Below are 21,213 nucleotides of genomic sequence, written 5' to 3'. Positions count from 1 at the left end.
TGTGAACCCCCACGGTCCCCACTAGGGAGGACCTCCAGGGAAGTGGTATCACCAGGAAGGAATCGGGCTTTCATTGATACGAAGAAGTCTAATCATTAGAGATGGTAGAAGATGAAAGAGATTATGATAGAGGATGGATCACTGTTAGGGAGGGTGAGAGTTCTCTTCTTTGAAAACTAGAGCTTAGTGACCTAGATATCTTTATCCCAATAACATAAAGATGAAGGCTGTTATAAAGAGAAGGAAATAGAAAAAAGTGAGCTGACACTGCAACTGTGGAATTCAGGGAAGCATTAAGAATGGCACAAAAATCCATTTAAAAAAGACATTATATATTTATCCCCCATTTTAAATTATGATAAGACAGAATTCAATGTTTGGTGTTTATATAATAAGAAATACATACTTGTAAAACACAAAAGATTTTCTCTTTTTCCCTCCTTTCAATCTCCCATCGCTGTGGAGGTGGTTCAATGTACCACGCAGCTGGTCCTTACGCATATGTGGGATAAAAAAGCATGTGTTCTGTTTTTTTAATATTTCATATATAGTTTTGGGCAAATATACTCTAAAGATGACAAATGTTATTGACAAACGTAAAACACAGTCCAGGAACAGTTATGTGTTGCAGGCCAGTTCCCTTTTTCAGGTCAATTCCTTGTTACACATTAGTTACCTGTCTCAGGTGGCGTGCTGACGTTGCAGGTCATTTCATTACCTTCACCAGCTGAGGTTGAAGCTCTTATTTCAAAGACATAAGAGGTATTGGCAAGAAGTTTCATGAATGTATACGTGTGATCTTGGGGAGAGATGTTTGTAGCATTCCTTTCAACCGTTATCGTATAATGTGTAATTATTCCGTTTGCTTTTTTGGGTGGATCCCACTTGACTGAAGCTGACTGCCAGCTAGTTGCCGTACACTGTATGTTTTGTACAACATCTGGAACTTAAGAGATAAGCAAATGCCCAAAGTTAAAATTTATACACATGTAACAGATAAATGATTTAATTATGGGATTGCTAGATAAAATCATGTTTAGGAGTAGAGACAGAATGAAAACGTAACATATCAACCTTTAAAGTGTGTTAGCCATTTAGTCATGTCCAGCTCTTTGCAACCCTATGGACTGTGGCCCTCCAGGCTTCTCTGTCCATGGAATTCTCCAGGCAAGAATACTGGAGTGGATAGCCATTCCCTTCTCCAGGGGATCTTCCCCACCCAGGGATCAAACCCAGGTCTCCCACACTGCAGGCAGATTCTTTACCATCTGAGCCCTTCAACATGCGCTCAGAAACTTCTTAACATGGACTGAATCAAATGGGCCATTTTCTATGTAACTATGTTAATCCTTACAATACTGAATCCACCACTGAATATTCTCCTAGGCCCAACATCAACACAACCTCAAATACTCAGAAGCAACTGGATAGCCAGCTTCAAGTTCAGGCAGTGGTTGAAGCCTGCCCGACTCATCTTTTTATGGGAAGGAGCAGTCTTAGCCATACTTTATGATGGAACTTTCTAATGCAAAACACCCCAGGTGGCTTAGTGGGTAAAGAATCTGCCTGCAAGGCAGGAGACGCGAATTCCATCCCTGGGTCAGGAAGATCCTCTGGAGAAGGAAATGGCAACCCACTCCAGTATTCTTGCCATGGGAAGATCCCACAGACAGCGGGGCCTGGCGGGCTGCAGTCCATAGGGTCGCAAAGAGCCGGAAGTGACTGAACAACTAAGCACGCACACATAGATGTAGATGCAGGTGCCTCACCTATGTGGTCTAACAGTACTAGGAACATGTAACTAAATTTGGGACTTTGCTTATATATTCAGATGACTTTTTTGTAAAAATCGTGAAGACCTGATCCCTCAGTACTTACAAAAAAAAAAAAAAAAAAAGGACTGAAGATGGAAACCAGCCCCAGTTTTTAATTCAATCCCAGTTTTTTCTAGAATTTCCTTGAATTTACTTGGAAGTAGGCACTATATTTGGCAGATCTACAGCCCACCAGGCTTCTCCGTCCATGGGATTTTCCAGGCAAGAGTACTGGAGTGGGGTGCCATTGCCTTCTCCGAGTTAAAGAGAACTACCCCAGGCCCACCAAAGTGACCCAGAGAGGGGTACTTCTAGGGAAATATCTGATTATCTAAATGTCCCCTCATGTTGGCATAGCTTATCTTGTTACAATAAAAAGAGGATGCTGTAAAGAAAATTTGCATATTGTCAGTTTGTGGATTACAAACAACAAGCAGTAAAAAGAAAAAACCTATCATTATGGGGAAGCAGATTTATTTAAAGAACATTCAAGTCATATTTGACTTGCCTACAGTTCTCTCCTCTCGCCTAAACTTCTATCTTATCTTTACAAATCCTTCATCGTCTGTAAGATAAAGGCATCAGAGCTAAAGGAGAATAACTTAGGGAGGGTGTGTGGCATTTAAAGAAAAGATGATTCCTCTGTTGATCCAAGGTTCTGGCAGTTACATATGGTTAATTATTTGCTTTCTTATTTTCAAAAACATATACCATTATTTTCAAAAGTAAATGAACAAGAGACAGTTGATAATGTGCTTAAGTTTAGATTATAAACCTAGATTTTATGAGCATCCATTTTACTGACTCTATAAACCTAAAAACAGTTCATTAACCAGCAGATATTATAACACTTCAAGTTGGAAATTTTATTTAACCAATCAGGCCATAGCGTTTTATGGAATTATTTTATTTCACTGGTAAAATATATTTATAGGTTTACAGAACACTCTCTACAAGATTAGCCCCAAATCTTTATCAGTGTACTATGTATGTAAATGGTTCAAATGTTTCTTTTTTCCTTACGGGTTCAGCGTTTCCCATAGAGTCACTAATTCATGACCCACATTTCCTGCAGCCACGTCCACTTTTCACCAGAGGTCAGAGGCTGATGTTCCAGTTCAGTGTTTTCACTAATGTTCTCAGCCCTTTTCATCTCACTGCCTGAATCATGGCTTCTTCATCTGAATTATGGGACTAGGGCATCAGTAAAATTTTTTGAGTACTTGTGTGTCCAACACTCTAATAAGTGCTTTATATGGATCTCTTCAAATATTTTTTCATAACAGCGATGGGTGGCTACTGCTAAAATATGTTTCTTTTTGGTTAAAGATATAGAGGCTCAGCAGTCATGTGCCTTTGCCAAGGTTTTACTAGTAAGCTGCAGAGCTTGGATTCAAATCCAGACACTGATTTCAGAGCGTGCACTTTTATCCACTATAAATACTATTTACTAAGCATGTCTTAGGGGCATGCCATGAAAACAAAGTATCACATATTCACAAATTAATGTGAAATGATTATCAGTGAGTGGTCTACAATTTCAATTTAGGGATTCACTAAATGCATCCAGACCTACAGGGAAGAAATGACTAGCACAGAATCAAGTGCTTAATCAATTAAAAAAAAAATAGAGAGTGAGGAAGAGATGCCTTTAAAAACATGTGCTTCCAGTTGAGAGAAGGAAAAGTATTAAATCTTTAAATCAGTTCTATATGAACACTATTCAACACACAAAATCGAGCTATGGCATGTCACGACACACAGGTAAGTTGTTTAATTAGGCCAACGGTACTTCATAGTCTTCATAGCCCTACCACATGTCACAGATGAACTATGGAGCAATACAAGCTTACATACTGACTAGTACTCTTCAAATGTCACAACATACATTGTTGTATATATTGTGATACTATTTTGTACAATATACAAAAAAATCATAGATTGTTTTCATGAAAATATGAATCAACCAGTTAAAAGTGATTAATGGCTTTTCTCTTTTTTTTCCCACTCCCAGCAATCTCAGGTAGTACTAGGAATTAGGTAATTTTCATATATATCTAGTAGTATACTTTGCTCCTAAACTGGTCTTTTATTTCAACTTCCTTGGTCCAAAATGAAAAAACATGCATAAATGTATATCTATTTGATTGCAGACAACAAGACCCAGTCTAGCCTGAAAGCACTAAAATTCAGCTTCTTTGAGTGAACAATTAAATATTGATACTTAGTCATGTAAACTGAGAAAGGAAAGGGGAAAGTGTTATATACAAAATCAAACATTTTAGCATCCAAAAACCGTGTCTAACCTGATTCTTGAGTTGTGAATTTTACTACATTACTATATTGATTGCCGTTTCCAACTTTAGTAAAGGCAGTTATGCTGATGGAATAGGTGCTGACTGGTTCCAGTCCAACAAGCTTGGCTTCAGTTTGAAAACCTGAGATATTCTGAAAAGCAGGAAAAAAAAAAAAAAACATCTTAGTCACAATGCATCATCAAAAAACTTATTTATAATTGGAAGAAATATTTTTAATTCATAAAATTATGTCTTCTGTGTTTAACCTATGATTTAATAAGCATGGGTATTTTTAATTAAAAATTCAAAAATTAAACAGTTTTTGTGTATGCCCCAGGGTATGCTCAGCTGATGGCACAAGGATGAACTGGACACTCATCAACACTGAAGAAACTCATAATTGCCATTGTTTTTTAAAGCTGAAGTATTTTGTGTTTACTTTGTCTCTCTGATTTTTACTTAGAATTACATATGATTACTTCCTTTAAATTTGCTAAAATTAAAGTCCTCAATTGGAATCCAACTTATGAGCAGTCAGCGGTACTTTATTTTTCTTGAATTCATCAAAATTCATTTTTTAGTTCTCAGTAACATTCCGTTTGTAAATTAATTTATTCATCGGCTGTTATATGCTAGGCACTGAGAACACAGCAGTGCATGAGACAGAACCTCTGCTCCTGTGAAGCTAGGCTTCAGAATTACGAGTTCTTCCCAGACAATTCCTAAATTTCTAATTTTATGCAATCTTTTAGGAAAATGAAAAAAATGAACAAAACCGTTATCACAGATGTACAAAAAAGGATATGGTTTCTCCCAGAAAATTTAACCATCAAAAACAAACTTCATTCAAAGAGGATTGTCCTAACAGAAGGAGCACTTAAGATTAACAGTTATCCTATGGGGGAAAAAAGACAACCTCTTATGTGGTATAATTTTAAGAATACTGCATTATATCTGATCCAAAATATAAAACAGTTTGACTTATACATTAAACATTTCAGTGGCAGAAATTTAGCAAGAATACTCACTCTCAGGGCACTCATAGTTAGAATCATATTTTAAATTAATCTCTTACAAGTTATTGATATCCTTTATGAATTCACTGTATTATACAATTTTCTTTCATTGTTTCTTAATTACTATTTACAAAGCTCATGGTTAGATAACCAGGAGATTATAAAGATATATAAGATGTGGTCCCTGTCATCCAGGAACTGTTATACTCATTAGGAAAATCTACCAACTGTATACAGAGAAAAAAATTAAACACAAGCAGATGAATTTTGACTTGGGTTAGAAGGGGTGAGTGAGTACACAGAGAAATGATTGAACTCAAGATATTATAATAAAAAGTGTGAGTAGCTTATTAGATAGTAGACAGACTGACAAATTAAACTGTAAAAGGGAGACATCAGTAAGGAATATTTTCAAACATAGTTTTAGCAGAACTTTCTCTTTCAGGATGTGTGAGTGACCTGACTGGGATGGCAGGAACATTTGGAGCGGTCCAAGAGTTATCATGCCTCCATAGACACACATATCCCTGGGAAGGTAAGAGAGAAAAGAGAGAAAAGAAACTGCTGTGTGGGGCACAGAGGGAGCTGAAAACAGAAAGGAAAACAGGACACCACACTCAGAAAGAAAGCCACACAGTGGGAGGAAAGCATTAGACGCTGGGAAAGGAAAGACGCTGACCAAGGGCACATACAGAGGGATGGGAAAGATACTAAGGCTATGACGTTCGTAGGAGACGAAACAGACGCAGGAAGGAATGACTAAAAGCAGTAGCAGATTTTAAAGGAAAACTGCTCTTTCCACCTCAAAAAGGATATATTTAATACTTCATGGTAGCAATATCATGTTTATAATATAAACATATTTATAGTGAAATTTCAATGGGAGCATTTCTATTGAGAAAACAGATGTTAAAAATCTTAGAATATAACTTATTCTCATATTCAGGTAAAGAAGCACTGTCATTTCAGGGTTAGTGTTATTACAATGCTGAGTGAAACTCGTTCTTTTGCAATCGATGACAAAAAGAACAATAGGTAACGTGTTTTTCACAGACTGGGGATTGTTTTAAATGTTTGATATAGATTTTCCTCTTACAAGCCTCACTTTTTAATGGCTGCTTCTTTACAAATCCCATTTTGCACTTGAGGAAACTGAGTCATAAGAAGTTAAGGAACTGCCCTAAGGCAGCACAGTAAGTCTTGAAGGCAGGGTTGCAACCATTTGGAAATTACTGCAAATTATTCCAACCAGTAATTTGATGCCAGAGTCCTTAGCTAATGGTGTTAATGGTAGACATCTCTGCTCTGAGGGAAAGATCACACATGTATATCCACGCTTCAATATTCATATGTGTTTATCCTAGGAATGGCCATATTCCTTCTTATTTAAAGATAATAAAAATCATTATTCCTCATGCCATAGCATTAGCATCATAGCGCTGCTTTTGATTTTGTTGTTATTCACTTTGTAAGCTACACACGCTATAAAAATAATTTACCATCCGCAATAAATTATAATGCATATAATACTGGGGACGATGTTTATGCAGGATTTTTGCATCCTCCATGCTGTAACTGAAAAGCATTCCAGTACTTCATTTGCCTTTGGGGAAAAAAATAAGAACACTTTCTCAAATAAATGCTAATCTGTTACAATATATTTTGGCAATTAAGTGCTATAAATCATACAGGTATATTTGAGATCCTTTGTTACATTAATTCTTTGGGTATTTTTCATTGATTCTGAAACCTAAAAATGGAGGAGCAAAAGGGTGTTTAGAATAGAAATGAATTAGCATTGAAGGAAAAGAATAATGATATATCTTAAAAGACCAATTAGTGTGAAATTATACTATATCTGGGAAGGTTACTAGAAGTCCAGGATAAACACATCTCTGAAAATGTTTAAAATATTCACTTGGTACTTCTTTTAACACTTGGTAGTTTTCCCTTAGTTATGGTTTCATTCTCTACAGTTTCAGTTACCTGCAGTCAAGCTCAAAGTCAAAGTAATTCAAGATACTAAATGGAAAATTCGAGAGATAGACAATTCATAACTTGTACATTGTGAGCTGGTCTAAGTTGTGTGATGCAGTCTCCAGGCATCCTGCTTCATCTTGCCCTGGGTGTGAATTATCCCTGTGTCCAGCGTTTCCTGCCTGCTAGTCCACAGGCTTTTTGGTTATCAGATCAACTGTGGGGTAGCACAGTCTTGTACTCAATACACCCTTATTTTACTTAATAATGGCCCCAAAATACAAGCGTAGTGATGCTGGCAATTCAGAGATGCCAAAGAGAAGCCATCAAGTGCTTCCTTTAAGTGAAAAGATGAAAGTTCTCGACTTAATAAGGAAAGAAAAAACATCATATGCTGAGGCTGCCAAGATTTGTGGTAAAAATGAAGCTTCTGTGAAATGCTGTGAATTGGGAAAGAAGGGAAAAAAATTGTACAAGTTCTGCTGTTGTATCTCAAACTGGAAAAGTTATGGCCATAGTGGTATGATAAATGCTCAGTTAAGATGGAAAAGGTGTTAAATTTGTAAAAGAAGATGTTTTGAGAGATAGAGACAACATTCACCTAACTCTTAGTACAGTTGATTATAATTTTTTAAATTTTGTTGTTAGTTGTGGTTGTTAATCTCTTACTGATCACAGCTATGGATGTATAAGAAAAACGGTACATAGAGGGTTAGTACTATTCTTGGTCTCAGACATGCATTGGCAGTCCTGGAATGTAACCCTTGCAGCTTTAGGGGGAGGACTGCAGACATATATTACACTTGAGACAATAACAGGTTATAAATAGTCTGAAAAAATGTACTGTATACTTTTGCAGCATTAACAAAATGGTGTAATTATTTCTTAACTTGCAGATATCTAAAAACTTTAAATTCTATTAAAATGCTCTAGAAAGTACTTTACTTCCATATCTGACAAATGTTTGCTGTCTTTTCCTCAAGCATCCTTAAATTGTGGGAAACCAAAGAGATTTTTCTTTTAAAGATGGCTTTCGTGTTATTTAAAACAGTCCATTTCCCCCCGCATGTCAAAATATTTTACAAGAATTTCTAAGTTTTTGAAATAAACATACAGTGTTATAATCAACCTACCTTATAAAATATAGTATCAGTTTCATGTTCATGAATTTTTAAACTATATATTTTAACAATACCGCCTGGAACAGGACTTGGACTCCATTTCAGCCATACAAGGTCTGAAGTATAGTTGACTAAAGTCAAATTTTGAGGAGGTGCTAAAGGCACTGCAGGAAAACACATTACAAAACTTACATTCATAACATTTTTAGCAGAAAAACATCATTGCGACTCTAGCTTCTGGAAGACACTAGTTAAGAAAGATTTATAAACTGATCATATTTTAATTGCAGAAATAAAGAGCATAAGTCGCGATGCTTTGTACTTGGAACTCAGAAGTTCCAAAGTAGCTTTCAACAGAACAATTTGTTCTGAAACTCAAATTTAAAATATTCAGCAAAGCAGATGAATAGTGGTCAGCCTGTTACAAATAGACAATCAAATCTCCTTTCATTTTCCATGCTTTTCCTTAGAAAGAGACAGCAAGTGCTGCAACAGTAAAATCATTGGAAGAAACGTGGATTCTGGCTTACCTGACTCATCTGTGTAAAAGAAAAGAACACTGGAAGGACCGAGTCCTTTTATCGTTCTTGCTGCAGCGAAAAAACTATATAATGTAAATGGTGAAAGCTCTTCCAGTATTACATAGTTATCAGAAGTAACAAAAGAAGAATTCTCACTTGGTCCTTGTAAAGTTAAATCATAACTTATTATTGCACCGTTTGGCTTTACTGGGGGATCCCATGATAAAAGAACTGAGGTAGAGGAAAGGTTTTTAAAAGTGTTGATTATTGGTGAAGTTTCTGGGACTATAAAAGAAAAAAAGAATATGAAATGAAACAAAAGTGAGTTAGTATCAAAAAGAAGAGGCTTCATTAATAATGGGACTTAATTTTATCAACAGGTAATTATTTTAAGAAACTATAAACCTTATTGTGTTTATTGAAAGGCTAATTACTTAAGAACAAACAGAATCTATGCAGTGATAAGAATAACATTTTCTAGCAGAAAGCAATATAAATAAGAGAACACCAGCTATCTGCGTAACAGGCAATAAAAGTGTCCAGCCTACCATCTTCTTCAGTTCGGATGTGTAGTTGGGCAGTGTATGTATCAGAGAATCCTTTTTCTGTTGATGGAGTGACTTTTAAGATATAGTCAGTATATTTTTCCAGATTATCAAAATACATGCTTCTCTCATATGTAACTAGAGGTGGTCTCACGTGGCGAGGAGTCTGCTGTGAGCTCAAAGAAACATAGTAGAACACTAGACCGTTTGGTTGAGACGGAGGGCCCCAGCTTACATTTATTGCAGTTGACGAAATGGACTCGTAAGTCAGGTTTCCAACAACTCCTTCAGGTACTATGATAGGTAATGTGCAAAATATAAAAACCATCAGTCACCCTAGGTAAAATTTAAGTAAATTCACAAACCAGAGGCTCATTGTTGAAAGGGCAACTACATCACCAGCTTCTACAGTGTTTAGATCCACACGTGGGAACATCATCTACTACAAAATACCTTCTAAATAATTACATTAAAATTATGTTCAAATCATTCAAGGTAAACCTTGTCATCTCTAATATGTGTGAATTATTTTATACAATACTCTCTTGGCTTTTCTTTCCTACAAAATGGGTATTATGAGTCTGTGTAGATTTTGAGTATGTGATGGAAATTATGTATATGAGACTATGAGTGTGCAAGTATGTACATATACATGTATACTCAGATTTTTAATTTCTTTCTTCTGGAGATTATCCTTATTGTACATGTGAAGTCACCTAGGACCTCTCACCAGGAATAGTACACAGAGTTTATTATTTATGGTGCTATAATACTGACTGATAAAACATTATAGGTTGGTGAAAATCTTGGGAGAGATCTCCATTTAAAGAATGCCTGAAATGATGTTGACCACATACTGCTCTAAACATTTTAGCTAAAACTCCCCCAAACTTATATATTCTGCATATTCTATCACAGCTACACTGCTCATCAGTGAGTAACCAATTTGAAAGATTATTCCCAACAATGGGAAAAGCATTCACTCTTCATACTTAAAGTGTCTGTCAATTTATAATCTTCAAATAATAAACATGAAATTTTACTCTCCGCAGCAATTTAGGTCAATATCGTTTCTCAATAAGAGACTAGCCTTTTAAAAATAAATGGACCATAGAAACAACCACAAGAAGAAGTGGGTAGTGATCCATGCATCACTGTATTCTCAAACGGAAACCTAAAAAACAAGAGCTTCAATCATGATAGTTTTCTGAATACTCCGCACAAACAGGATTCTGCAGAATCCACAGAAAAGGAAACTGTCAGAGTTAAAAAGAAAAAAAAGGTATTTGGGGCATATGAGTCATAAACACAATAAGAACAAAATGCTGCATAAAGTCCTTTGTGAGTTCAAAGACTGAAAAGAAAGCCAGTTGCTAGAGAGAGGAACAATGTCATTTCTAGCGCAAATGGATATGAAGTATTGGAAAATCTGTCCACACATGCAACAGTATTTTTCACGTCCAGAAGCGATGGCTGTGATATCTTTTGAAGCAATAAAGGTGACAGAATTTTTATAAATGGATGGTAGCAGTTTCCATGAATACAAAAGGTTGTTACTGTTGTAATAGGTTTACAGCTATATTAATGCATTTTCAAATTTCTCTGACTAAATGTGCCTAAATAAAATATAGATTTTAGCACCAATACATACAAATAGAAAAAGATTCTAAAAAATTATAAAGTTTTAAATTTAATCCTATTGAAGATTAACAAATGCTTTTCATTTACATACTGTCTTGATCTGTGTATACGTGAACTATGCCACTGCTTTTATTCCCATTTCCAACTGAAGTACTTGCTGTTACCCAAACTGTATAGTAGCTGAATATTGCCAGTTTATCTATTATTGCAGATACAGTCATATTGTCAAAGTCATTGGTTACTTCATGGAGTGTAAAATTCTGAAAAATAAACATATTGTTTTTAATTGTTCAGAATATATATTTTTAGTATATATAAGCATTTCAAAGTATCATAGATTGGTTGCCTCATTGTTTTAATATGTTAATTTTTGAGGAAAATCAACATAGAATTTTTTTATCGCAATAATTAAACTGGAAATATATTTGTACTAAAAGAGGAATCAGTGGTAGCAGTTTTATTAAAATGATACACAGATTAGCAAAAAGTTAAAACTCCAAGCTTAGCTGGCAGTGGGGAAGGTCTAGTAGTTAACCGAAAATGCTACAATGTGCTGATCAGTACAGTTCCCTTACAAAACATTCAAGTAATTTTCAAAATTTGGCTATATATTTTTAAACAAATTTGGGAATATTATAAAAATTTTCTTTTTTTCCTTCCTATCAACAATGTAGGAATTATGAAAGTCTTCACCTCTATGAGTTCAAATGGTTATAATTTCTTTTTCTTTTCTTTTTCCTTCCCTTTTTCCTTTCTTTTTCTGTACTCATGTAGAGAACTAGGAAAGCAGTTGGATACACTCTCACATGAGCTAAGAAAAAATTTTAAATTCTCTTGCCTGACTTCTAGTTATATTTGTTCCAAGCCATTTTATGATAATTAAGGAATTGTAATCATTGCCCCCTTTACCAAATTTTAAATACAAAACATGGTCAAAATCAACTCTAAAATAAAGAAAAATAGGCTTTTTAAAAAGTCATGTGTGTAATTAAATATGAATTAAGTATGAATAATTTTATAATAATATAATTCTATACAGAGAAATCTGAACCATTCCAATCTGTACAAAGTCCTTAGAGTCCAAAGACCTGTATTCAATTTGGACAGAAGTCCTAGATAAATCATCTGATTGCAAAACTTGTCATCCTCTAACTGTGAAATGGGAAGAACCTCTTCAAAAGCCTTCACAGAGGGCTTTTGAAGATTAGATTATATGAGGCAAATAAAACACCACCATCTCTGGCACATGATAAAAGAAACGTAATAAATAGTAAAAGGCTATTTCAAATTAATAACATAGGATAATCAATTCGACTAAAATTTATAGTTAGCATGGCTCTGTGATGTATCAACCAACTAAATTCCGCAAAGTTCTGTGGTTCTTTGACAGTATGTGGGGCAGTGAGTGTCATAAAAGATCTACTTCCATTTTGTGGTGACTTATAAAGTAATAGACAAGATAAGACATTATTAATCTCACACAAAATATGATCTGGGAACTTTAATATCTTCCAACACATATACTTTACAGATGGTATAACTGGCTCATATAATCTATCTCTTAAAATATTAATGGAGCCTTTCTATTTTTTTTGCTATAAAATTTACTCTGGTTACATATGACCCTGATGACAATTAAGTAACGAATCACCAGAATTTATTTATGCTGAGTGTGAGTAAACATGCACAGACATGTAACACATTTAGAACCAGATCAGTTATCCAGATTATTATCCCATTCATCTATTTATTTTGAAGGGGGGAAAAAAAAGCCTTGTGGTTCAAATTATCTAATTAAGGCTTATTCTTTGAGAATATAAATAAAGTTGGAAGGTATTTAGTAAAAACTTCTCAACCTTGATTAATCAAACCAGTACTTATTTAACACATTTTAATTAAAAAAAACTAATAGAGTTTTGCCAAGAAAATGCACTGGTCATAGCAAACACTCTCTTCCAACAACACAAGAGAAGACTCTACACATGGACATCTCCAGATGGTCAACACTGAAATCAGATTGATTATATTCTTTGCAGCCAAGGATGGAGAAGCTCTATACAGTCAACAAAAACAAGACCCAGAGCTGACTGTGGCTCAGATCATGAACTCCTTATTAGCAAATTCAGATTGAAATTGAGGAAAGTAGGGAAAACCGCTAGACTATTCAGGTATGAGCTAAGTCAAATCCCTTATGATTATACAGTGGAAGTGAGAAATAGATTTAAGGGTCTAGATCTGATAGATAGAGTGCCTGATGAACTATGGAATGAGGTTCGTGACATTGTACAGGAGACAGGGATCAAGACCATCCTCATGGAAAAGAAATGCAAAAAAGCAAAATGGCTGTCTGAGGAGGACTTACAAATAACTGAGAAAAGAAGAGAAGCAAAAAGCAAAGGAGAAAAGGAAAGATATAAGCATCTGAATGCAGAGTTCCAAAGAATAGCAAGAAGAGATAAAGCCTTCCTCAGCGATCAATGCAAAGAAATAGAGGAAAAGGAGAGAATGGGAAAGACTAAAGATCTCTTCAAGAAAATTAGAGATACCAAGGGAACATTTCATGCAAAGATGGGCTCGATAAAGGACAGAAATGACACGGACCTAACAGAAGCAGAAGATATTAAGAAGAGGTGGCAAGAATACACAGAAGAACTGTACAGAAAAGATCTTTATGACCAAGATAATCACGATAGTGTGATCACTCACCTAGAGGCAGACATCCTGGAATGTGAGGTCAAGTGGGCCATAGAAAGCATCACTACGAACAAAGCTAGTGGAGGTGATGGAATTCCAGTTGAGCTGTTTCAAATCCTGAAAGATGATGCTGTGAAAGTGCTGCACTCTATATGCCAGCAAATTTGGAAAACTCAGCAGTGGCCACAGGGCTGTAAAAGGTCAGTTTTCATTCCAATCCAAAGAAAGGCAATGCCAAAGAATGCTCAAACTACCGCACAATTGCACTCATCTCACATGCTAGTAAAGTAATGCTCAAAATTCTCCAAGCCAGGCTTCAGCAATATGTGAACCATGAACTTCCTGATGTTCAAGCTGGTTTTAGAAAAGGCAGAGGAACCAGAGATCAAATTGCCAACATCTGCTGGAACATCGAAAAAGCAAGAGAGTTCCAGAAAAACATCTATTTCTCCTTTATTGACTATGCCAAAGCCTTTGACTGTGTGGATCACAATAAACTGTGGGAAATTCTGAAAGAGATGGGGATACCAGAGCACCTGACCTACCTCTTGAGAAACCTGTATGCAGGTCAGGAAGCAACAGTTAGAACTGGACATGGAACAACAGACTGGTTCCAAATAGGAAAAGGAGTAATGTCAAGGCTGTATATTGTCACCCTGCTTATTTAACTTCTATGCAGAGTACATCATGTGAAACGCTGGGCTGGAGGAAGCACAAGCTGGAATCAAGATTGCCGGGAGAAATATCAATAACCTCAGATATGCAGATGACACCACCCTTATGGCAGAAAGTGAAGAGGAAGTAAAAAGCCTCTTGATGAAAGTGAAAGAGGAGAGTGAAAAAGTTGGCTTAAAGCTCAACATTCAGAAAACGAAAATCATGGCATCTGGTCCCATCACTTCATGGGAAATAGACAGGGAAACAGTGGAAACAGTGTCAGACTTTATTTTGGGAGGCTCCATAATCACTGCAGATGGTGACTGCAGCCATGAAATTAAAAGACACTTACTCCTTGGAAGAAAAGTTATGACCAACCTAGATAGCATATTGAAAAGCAGAGACATTACTTTGCCAACAAAGGTCCGTCTAGTCAGGGCTATGGTTTTTCCAGTGGTCATGTATGGATGTGAGAGTTGGACTGTGAAGAAGGCTGAGCGCCAAAGAATTGATGCTTGTGAACTGTGGTATTGGAGAAAACTCTTGAGAGTCCCTTGGACTGCAAGGAGATCCAGTCAGTCCATCCTAAAGGAGATCAGCCCTGGGATTTCTTTGTAGGGAATGATGCTGAAGCTGAAACTCCAGTACTTTGGCCACCTCATGCCAAGAGTTGACTCACTGGAAAAGACTGATGCTGGGAGGGATTGGTGGCAGGAGGAGAAGGGGATGACAGAGGATGAGATGGCTGGATGGCATCACTGACTCAATGAACATGAGTCTGAGTGAACTCCGGGAGTTGTTGATGGACAGGGAGGCCTGGCGTGCTGCGATTCACGAGGTCGCAAAGAGTCGGACACGACTGAGCACTTGAACTGAACTGAATAAAAGACACTGTGTCAGGCACACTGAGGAGAAAAAAGTGGGTAATTGTTAAAATGGAGAAGAGTTAATATGAAACACAATGGGCCACAATTGGAGGAGGTACAAGATGGATTGCCCAGTTGTAGCAAGGAGCTTAAACTCCACAAAGTCTGAAGAAGGACAGATCACTTCACAACCAACTCAAGTGTTCCAAATCATAACCAATTACTGAAAATAACGTTGATCTGCTATAATTATTTTTATGTTCTGTGATTAAACATTTATTGAGCATTATGATACAGTAGCAGAGGATATCAGGGAATGGAAAGACAAGAGTCACACACAATCCTTTTCTTCACAGTATCTAGTACGGGATAAGGGAGCTAAGACAAGTAGCAGACACCAGGAATAGAAAGTAGACTATGACGTGTCATGCATAAGGGATACTACAAAGTTCTGTGGGAAGAAGAGAAGGAAGAAAACAGCTATACATCTATCCTGCTACGTAATTTTCATTTTGATGATTTCTTCTACTCTACCATTCCAAAATAGAAAATTAAGTAGTGAAGATTTTTATGCTATATTTAACTAATTTTAGAAATAAATTAAAGCACAGATGAACTTCAAGGAATATTAGAAATGTTTTGACATCATTAGCCTGTGCCTACTTGCAGCTGTCATACTTAAAAGCATTCTTAAGATAACTTAATAAAAGATTACATTTTCTAAGACAATGAGTCGTAAATGGGATCATATTATATACTCAGGTTTGAATAAGAAAGTTCATAAAATCACCTTGAAATTATAGTTAAACTTTTGCCCTTGATTACTTAAGATGTGGACAAAGAGAGCCGAAACAGAATCAGACACAAGCCGTGAAGTAAACTGTAGTAGAGACAAAACCTTTGCTAAAGGTTCAGAACTACTAAATTTTGAATACTGAATATTGGTTAAATGCATGAAAAAAAAATCTGCAATTTGAATGGCCTGATGACATAATAACAAATTATTAAATTATAAACAAACTGGGAAAAAATGCACATTAAATTTCCATTTTCCTTCCCCAAATAGAGTAGAACAAAAAGAAGCAGCAAAAATTGTTTGATGTACAGAGTTAAACAAACAGATTGTCCTTTCTTATGCAACCTCAGTCTTACAAGGCCTGGAGCAGAATATTAAAATCCAACCAACCTCTGGACTGTCTTTTACTTATTGCTGGGTAAGGCCTAAGACAGCGTGCAGAATTCTGCTCTGACTCTTTTCACTAGCCTAAACTGCACTAAAGCAAGTCATACTTTAGAGAGGCTTCTGCTCACAAGAAGTAACTCTAATAACCTAATCACAAAGTGAATTAGGCAACTTAGAATTAATAAGACTCCTCTCTATTCTCCTTCTACTAAAAAGGATACAATGACTTAATAGTGGTCAGAGTAATAATTGACATTCAGTCAGCAGTTCCTAATAGTAAGGTACATATTCTGTAAATGGGCATTATTTCTTGTATATCAGTGTTTTCCAAATTATATTCCAACTCTCCGATTCCTGATTCAATCACAACTGTCCAGAGTTTTATTCTTTTCAAATGTTAGAGTGAAATAGTTAGTTTGGAGAAGTAAAGGAATCCGGCTGAAAAACTAAAAATATTTCTCTAAGTGAAAGGCACTTCAGCTATTGTAATAACTATTGTTGTTTGTATTTCAGAACGTATCCATCTGAAAATTATTCAACCCTACAACCTTGAATATCACAAGTTGATAAGTGCATTTTGGTACTTTCATTACATCTGATACTAAGTGATAACGATGATGATGATAACCCCCTCCTACTAACAATGGAAAATTTTTAGACTTGAAGAAAAATACACAAACACATCCAAGCATGAAAACTATTATATACAAACAAAGGGGAATTTTTTTTTAGCTGAAAAACAATTGAGGGTAAGTGAAACCATCAATTCTCTGGAGAAACAGCACTGAGAGCCCATTTCTATACAGAATGTTTAAAAGGTGGCAGCTTCATTGCTGGTAACACATTTGAAGCTGATCCAGAGACGTGTGTGTGTTTGAGTGCATGTCTGCATGCATAGACAGACAGATTAAAATATATTTATTTCTCCACCACATTTTTCTATGTCAATGGGAGTTTTATAAAAATGTCTATATATAATTCTCAATCTAAGATAAGAGACATTTTCTACTATGCCAAGTCTTTATCAACAGAGCTGAGAGATGTAAATAAAGAAATAGGAGAAAACTCAGGTCTTACCTGGATGAAAGTACCTGAAGTGTTTCTGTAATAAACAGAATAATATTGTATAATCCCATTAGGTTTTGAAGGAGGTGTCCATAAAAGAAGTATTGATGAAGAACTGAGGTTTGAATAATGAACATCTTTGGGAGGATCACTTGGTGCTAAAAAACAAACAGTTGAACACAAAAGTGTACCTGTGTCTCCAAACAATGTCTGAACTGTTCTAAATGTTATCTATGTCTAAGTTATGACTGTTAAAAATTAAGAATATCTAATTAGAAGTCAGAAATGAAATCCGTAAAGCTCATTCGGCCATCCCCATTAACATTCTACCACAGGAATATCCAAGCAGAGGACAAATGGATTTCTTATCCGTAAAACACTATCCCAGTTCCAAATCAGGCCAATGCCTTGGATTTGAAAAGAACATATGACAAGTTTCCAATACAGAATGCATACTATGAAATTCTAGTTTAACTCAGCATTTTGAAACTGAATAATGGGGGACAAAGGCACAGAGCTGACTTCATGTATTTTATTTTGTTTCATGAAAAAAAAAAAAAAAAAAAAACCCTAGGACCTCCCTGGTGGTCCAGTGGTTAAGAATTTGCCTGCCAATGCAGAGGACATGGGTTCAATCCCTGGTCCAGGAAGATTCCACGCATTGCAGGGTAACTAAGGCCATGCACCACGTCTGCGGAGCCTGTGCCCTAGAACCCAAGCTCCACAGTGAGAACAGTGAGCAGCCCACACACCACAGCTAGAGAGTAGCCTCCACTCCCTGCAACTAGAGAAAGCCCGGGCACTGCAGTGAAGACCCCACACAGCCGAAGATAAAGTAAACAATAAATTTATTAAAAAAAATAAAAAGCACACTAAATGCTAAGCGTTGAGTTTTGTGCTGGGCGCATTTACAAATATAAATTCATTTACTCTTCAAAAGGACCCTAAGGTAGGTGATACACCATATGCATACAAATGGGAAGTTGAGGCACAGAGAGATTAACTAACTTTCCCAACCTCACAGAGCTAGAGGGACCAGAAAGCAATTTTGCGTGTAACTTATGACAGATATTAGGCTTCATAAGACATCTTTATATTTAATGTGTTTTTTCTGAATAGAATGTTATTTTACTTGAGCTACATCCAGAAGAACTCACCTCCCTCAGGTGTTCGGAAGTTGATGATATTGCTTCTCTTTTCCCCATCACCAAATCTGGTACTAGCTGTTACATAAGCATGATATTCAACATTGTGGTCCAAATCTGAAAACTCTAATGATGTTTCAGTTACATTAACAGTTTTTAATGATGATCTGTCCCTAAGAGGAAAAAAATTTATCTGTGCAACTGACCTTTAAACATTATATATATACTTTCAGTGCAAGTACATTAAAAATAAGCAACATTTATGCATATTTATTAATCCAGACTAATAGGATAAAGATACTACTTATCCTGAAATGCTGAAAAGAATGTTTCAGAATAATTCAATACATAAGCTTCCTTTGCTTTCAAGTATATTCAGTAGTTCAAAGAAGTATTAATAGGATGTTCATATTAGAATTTGCTTAGACTGATTCTAATAGACCTTTGGGAATTCTGTGTATTCAAAGTATTTATAGCATCCTTTTCATACCAGTGTTTTAGTTGTTGAAATATTTGTTCTTTTGAAGTGTAGGCATAATCTTATTCATATAGTATATCTATCAAATTCATTTTATAAATATTGTATAACAATAACATTGATTTCAGACCCAATTCAAATAAACAAATTAAAAATATCTGAATAGCTATATCTAAAATAATGAGTATGGGTTATTCTTTAATTAGAAGCAAGCTTTAAAACAATGAATGTAAAACATAAGAAAACAAAAAGTAGAGCTTATATATCTTACTCAGCTAAAATCTTAAACGTATCTCAAATATTACTTTGGAAAATAAATATTGATTCACACTCTTTGAGTAAGTACCAAAGTCCCAGGAGACGGGGGAAATGTCTGAAGAGCATACTGTTGCTAAGTAATACGGTACTACAGTTCATTTCAGATATGTTACTTCAGATTCCATAGAACTGGATATAGATTAGAATCTAAGCTAAAGAATATGTATATAATAGTACTGAAAACTGTGAACTTTAAAAACAAATTTATATTTTTAAGGGAAATACAATTAATTATTAAAGGATTTAGATAAGGAAATATGATTAACATCACAGAAAAGATACATATCTCATGTAATGTAATGTCTTTTTTCTTCTTTAGAAACACAAGGCATCCAAGAGGTAAATGGATATTCCCTCTGAACATAAAATGCTTTTGTTTCTCTACCACTAAAATAAATGAATCCTGAATCATTAAGGGGAATAAAAGATTTTAAGTGAATTAAGGGTATACACAAAGAGACACTTCAGCCATAGTTTTACCATTACAAAAGCATCAATTCACTGTAAATACAAGTATGGTTATCTGAAAATAGTTGGAAAGCTTACCGTAGTGAGAATTATGGATTCAGAATATGCAATTGGAGACAGGCAGGATTAGCCAAGCTATTTAGTGATTTGAAACAGTTTCATGATCCTTTTCCAGAAGCCTTAGGAAAAGGATGATGAACTCATCTGAGTTCTCTCTTTGACTTCGCTGAGACTACAGAATATCTTTTAAAACTTAATGCTATAGCTGGTAGGCTATTAGTCTGAGAAAGATGCCTTGTTGTAGAAACTTAACCCAATTCCAGACTCCTAGATCATTAGAATATTACAATATAGCTAATCCAGTTCAGATCTCTAAAGCTATGAAATTAGCTAAAGCAACCTAATTGCATTGTCTATTTAAAAAATTTCTCTTCCAGCATATTTTTAATAATATCTGCTGCCCTATGTGACTACCTTCTTGCCCTGATCTTCAAGCAAAATACTGTAGATAAGTATTTGCCTACAATATATAAAGGACTTTCCAGGTGGCTCAGTCAGTAAAGAATCCCCCAGCAATGCAGGAGATCTGGGTTCAATCCCTGGGTTGGGAAGATCCCCTGGAGAAAGAAATGGCAACCCATTCCCATATTCTTGCCTGGGAAATCCCATGGACAGAGGAGCCTGGTGGCCTATAGTCCATGGGGTCTCAAGAGTTGGACACAGCTTAGCGACTAAACCACCACCACAATAAGGAAAACCCCAATTATGTTCCATAGATAATACAGAATCAAGGCAATTACTTGGAAAATGCAGGTTAAACATAAATTTTGTCTTAAATACCTCGGTATTTCAGTAAAAAAGAAGGCAGTCTTTATAAATTATCTGAATAACAAAGTTAGTAGTCCATCTCAGTTAGCATATACAGATATAGTATACACATCTACTCTAACTTCTCTCCAGAGACAAAACAGTGCTAACAAAAATTTTTCAGGTACTGATAAGTCTTGTCTGTTTGGGGCTTGTTTGTTTCCTTTTGAAGTTAATTATGGCTGATATTTGAATAACTATGGTAGGAAAATATCTGAGCATAAACTTCAGTGGGAGCTTCAACTTCTGATACAAGTTCAGAATGTATCTTGAGTTCATAAGAAATGGCTTGCTATTACACTGAGAACCAGAAGTAGGAAAAGAAGAGAAAATGGACACTGTTCCCAAGGATCTGACTTCACCCTCTTTGCTCTTATGCTGTTGCCAGACTGGAGGAAACACACGGAAAGCTCTGGGCCGAAGCCTGAGCTCTCTGCTCTCTGAACAGCCATCTCATGAACAATCCTACAGTTCAGAGGGTCACTCCATCCCATGCGTGAGAAACCCAACTTTGATGCTGCTACAATCAGGTTTTTCTCC

General features: G+C 35.8%; 1 protein-coding gene across 1 annotated transcript in view; it reads right to left on the bottom strand.

Moving 5' to 3' along the window:
- Positions 1-21,213, bottom strand: part of LOC102172692 (phosphatidylinositol phosphatase PTPRQ) — a 244,157-nt gene that overhangs the window by 148,132 nt on the left and 74,812 nt on the right. The window contains exons 19-26 of the mRNA XM_018047601.1: positions 18,555-18,715; positions 17,410-17,555; positions 11,024-11,192; positions 9,295-9,585; positions 8,756-9,031; positions 8,238-8,389; positions 4,121-4,262; positions 677-946 (exon numbers count right to left, since the gene is read on the bottom strand). Of these exons, the coding sequence (XP_017903090.1) occupies positions 677-946; positions 4,121-4,262; positions 8,238-8,389; positions 8,756-9,031; positions 9,295-9,585; positions 11,024-11,192; positions 17,410-17,555; positions 18,555-18,715 (1,607 nt within the window). The remainder of the gene's footprint in view (positions 1-676; positions 947-4,120; positions 4,263-8,237; positions 8,390-8,755; positions 9,032-9,294; positions 9,586-11,023; positions 11,193-17,409; positions 17,556-18,554; positions 18,716-21,213) is intronic.

Source organism: Capra hircus, chromosome 5, assembly GCF_001704415.2.
Source record: "Capra hircus breed San Clemente chromosome 5, ASM170441v1, whole genome shotgun sequence".
NCBI lineage: Eukaryota > Metazoa > Chordata > Mammalia > Artiodactyla > Bovidae > Capra > Capra hircus.
Note: the sequence above shows the minus strand (reverse complement) of the source record. Positions and strands in the feature narration are given on the sequence as shown.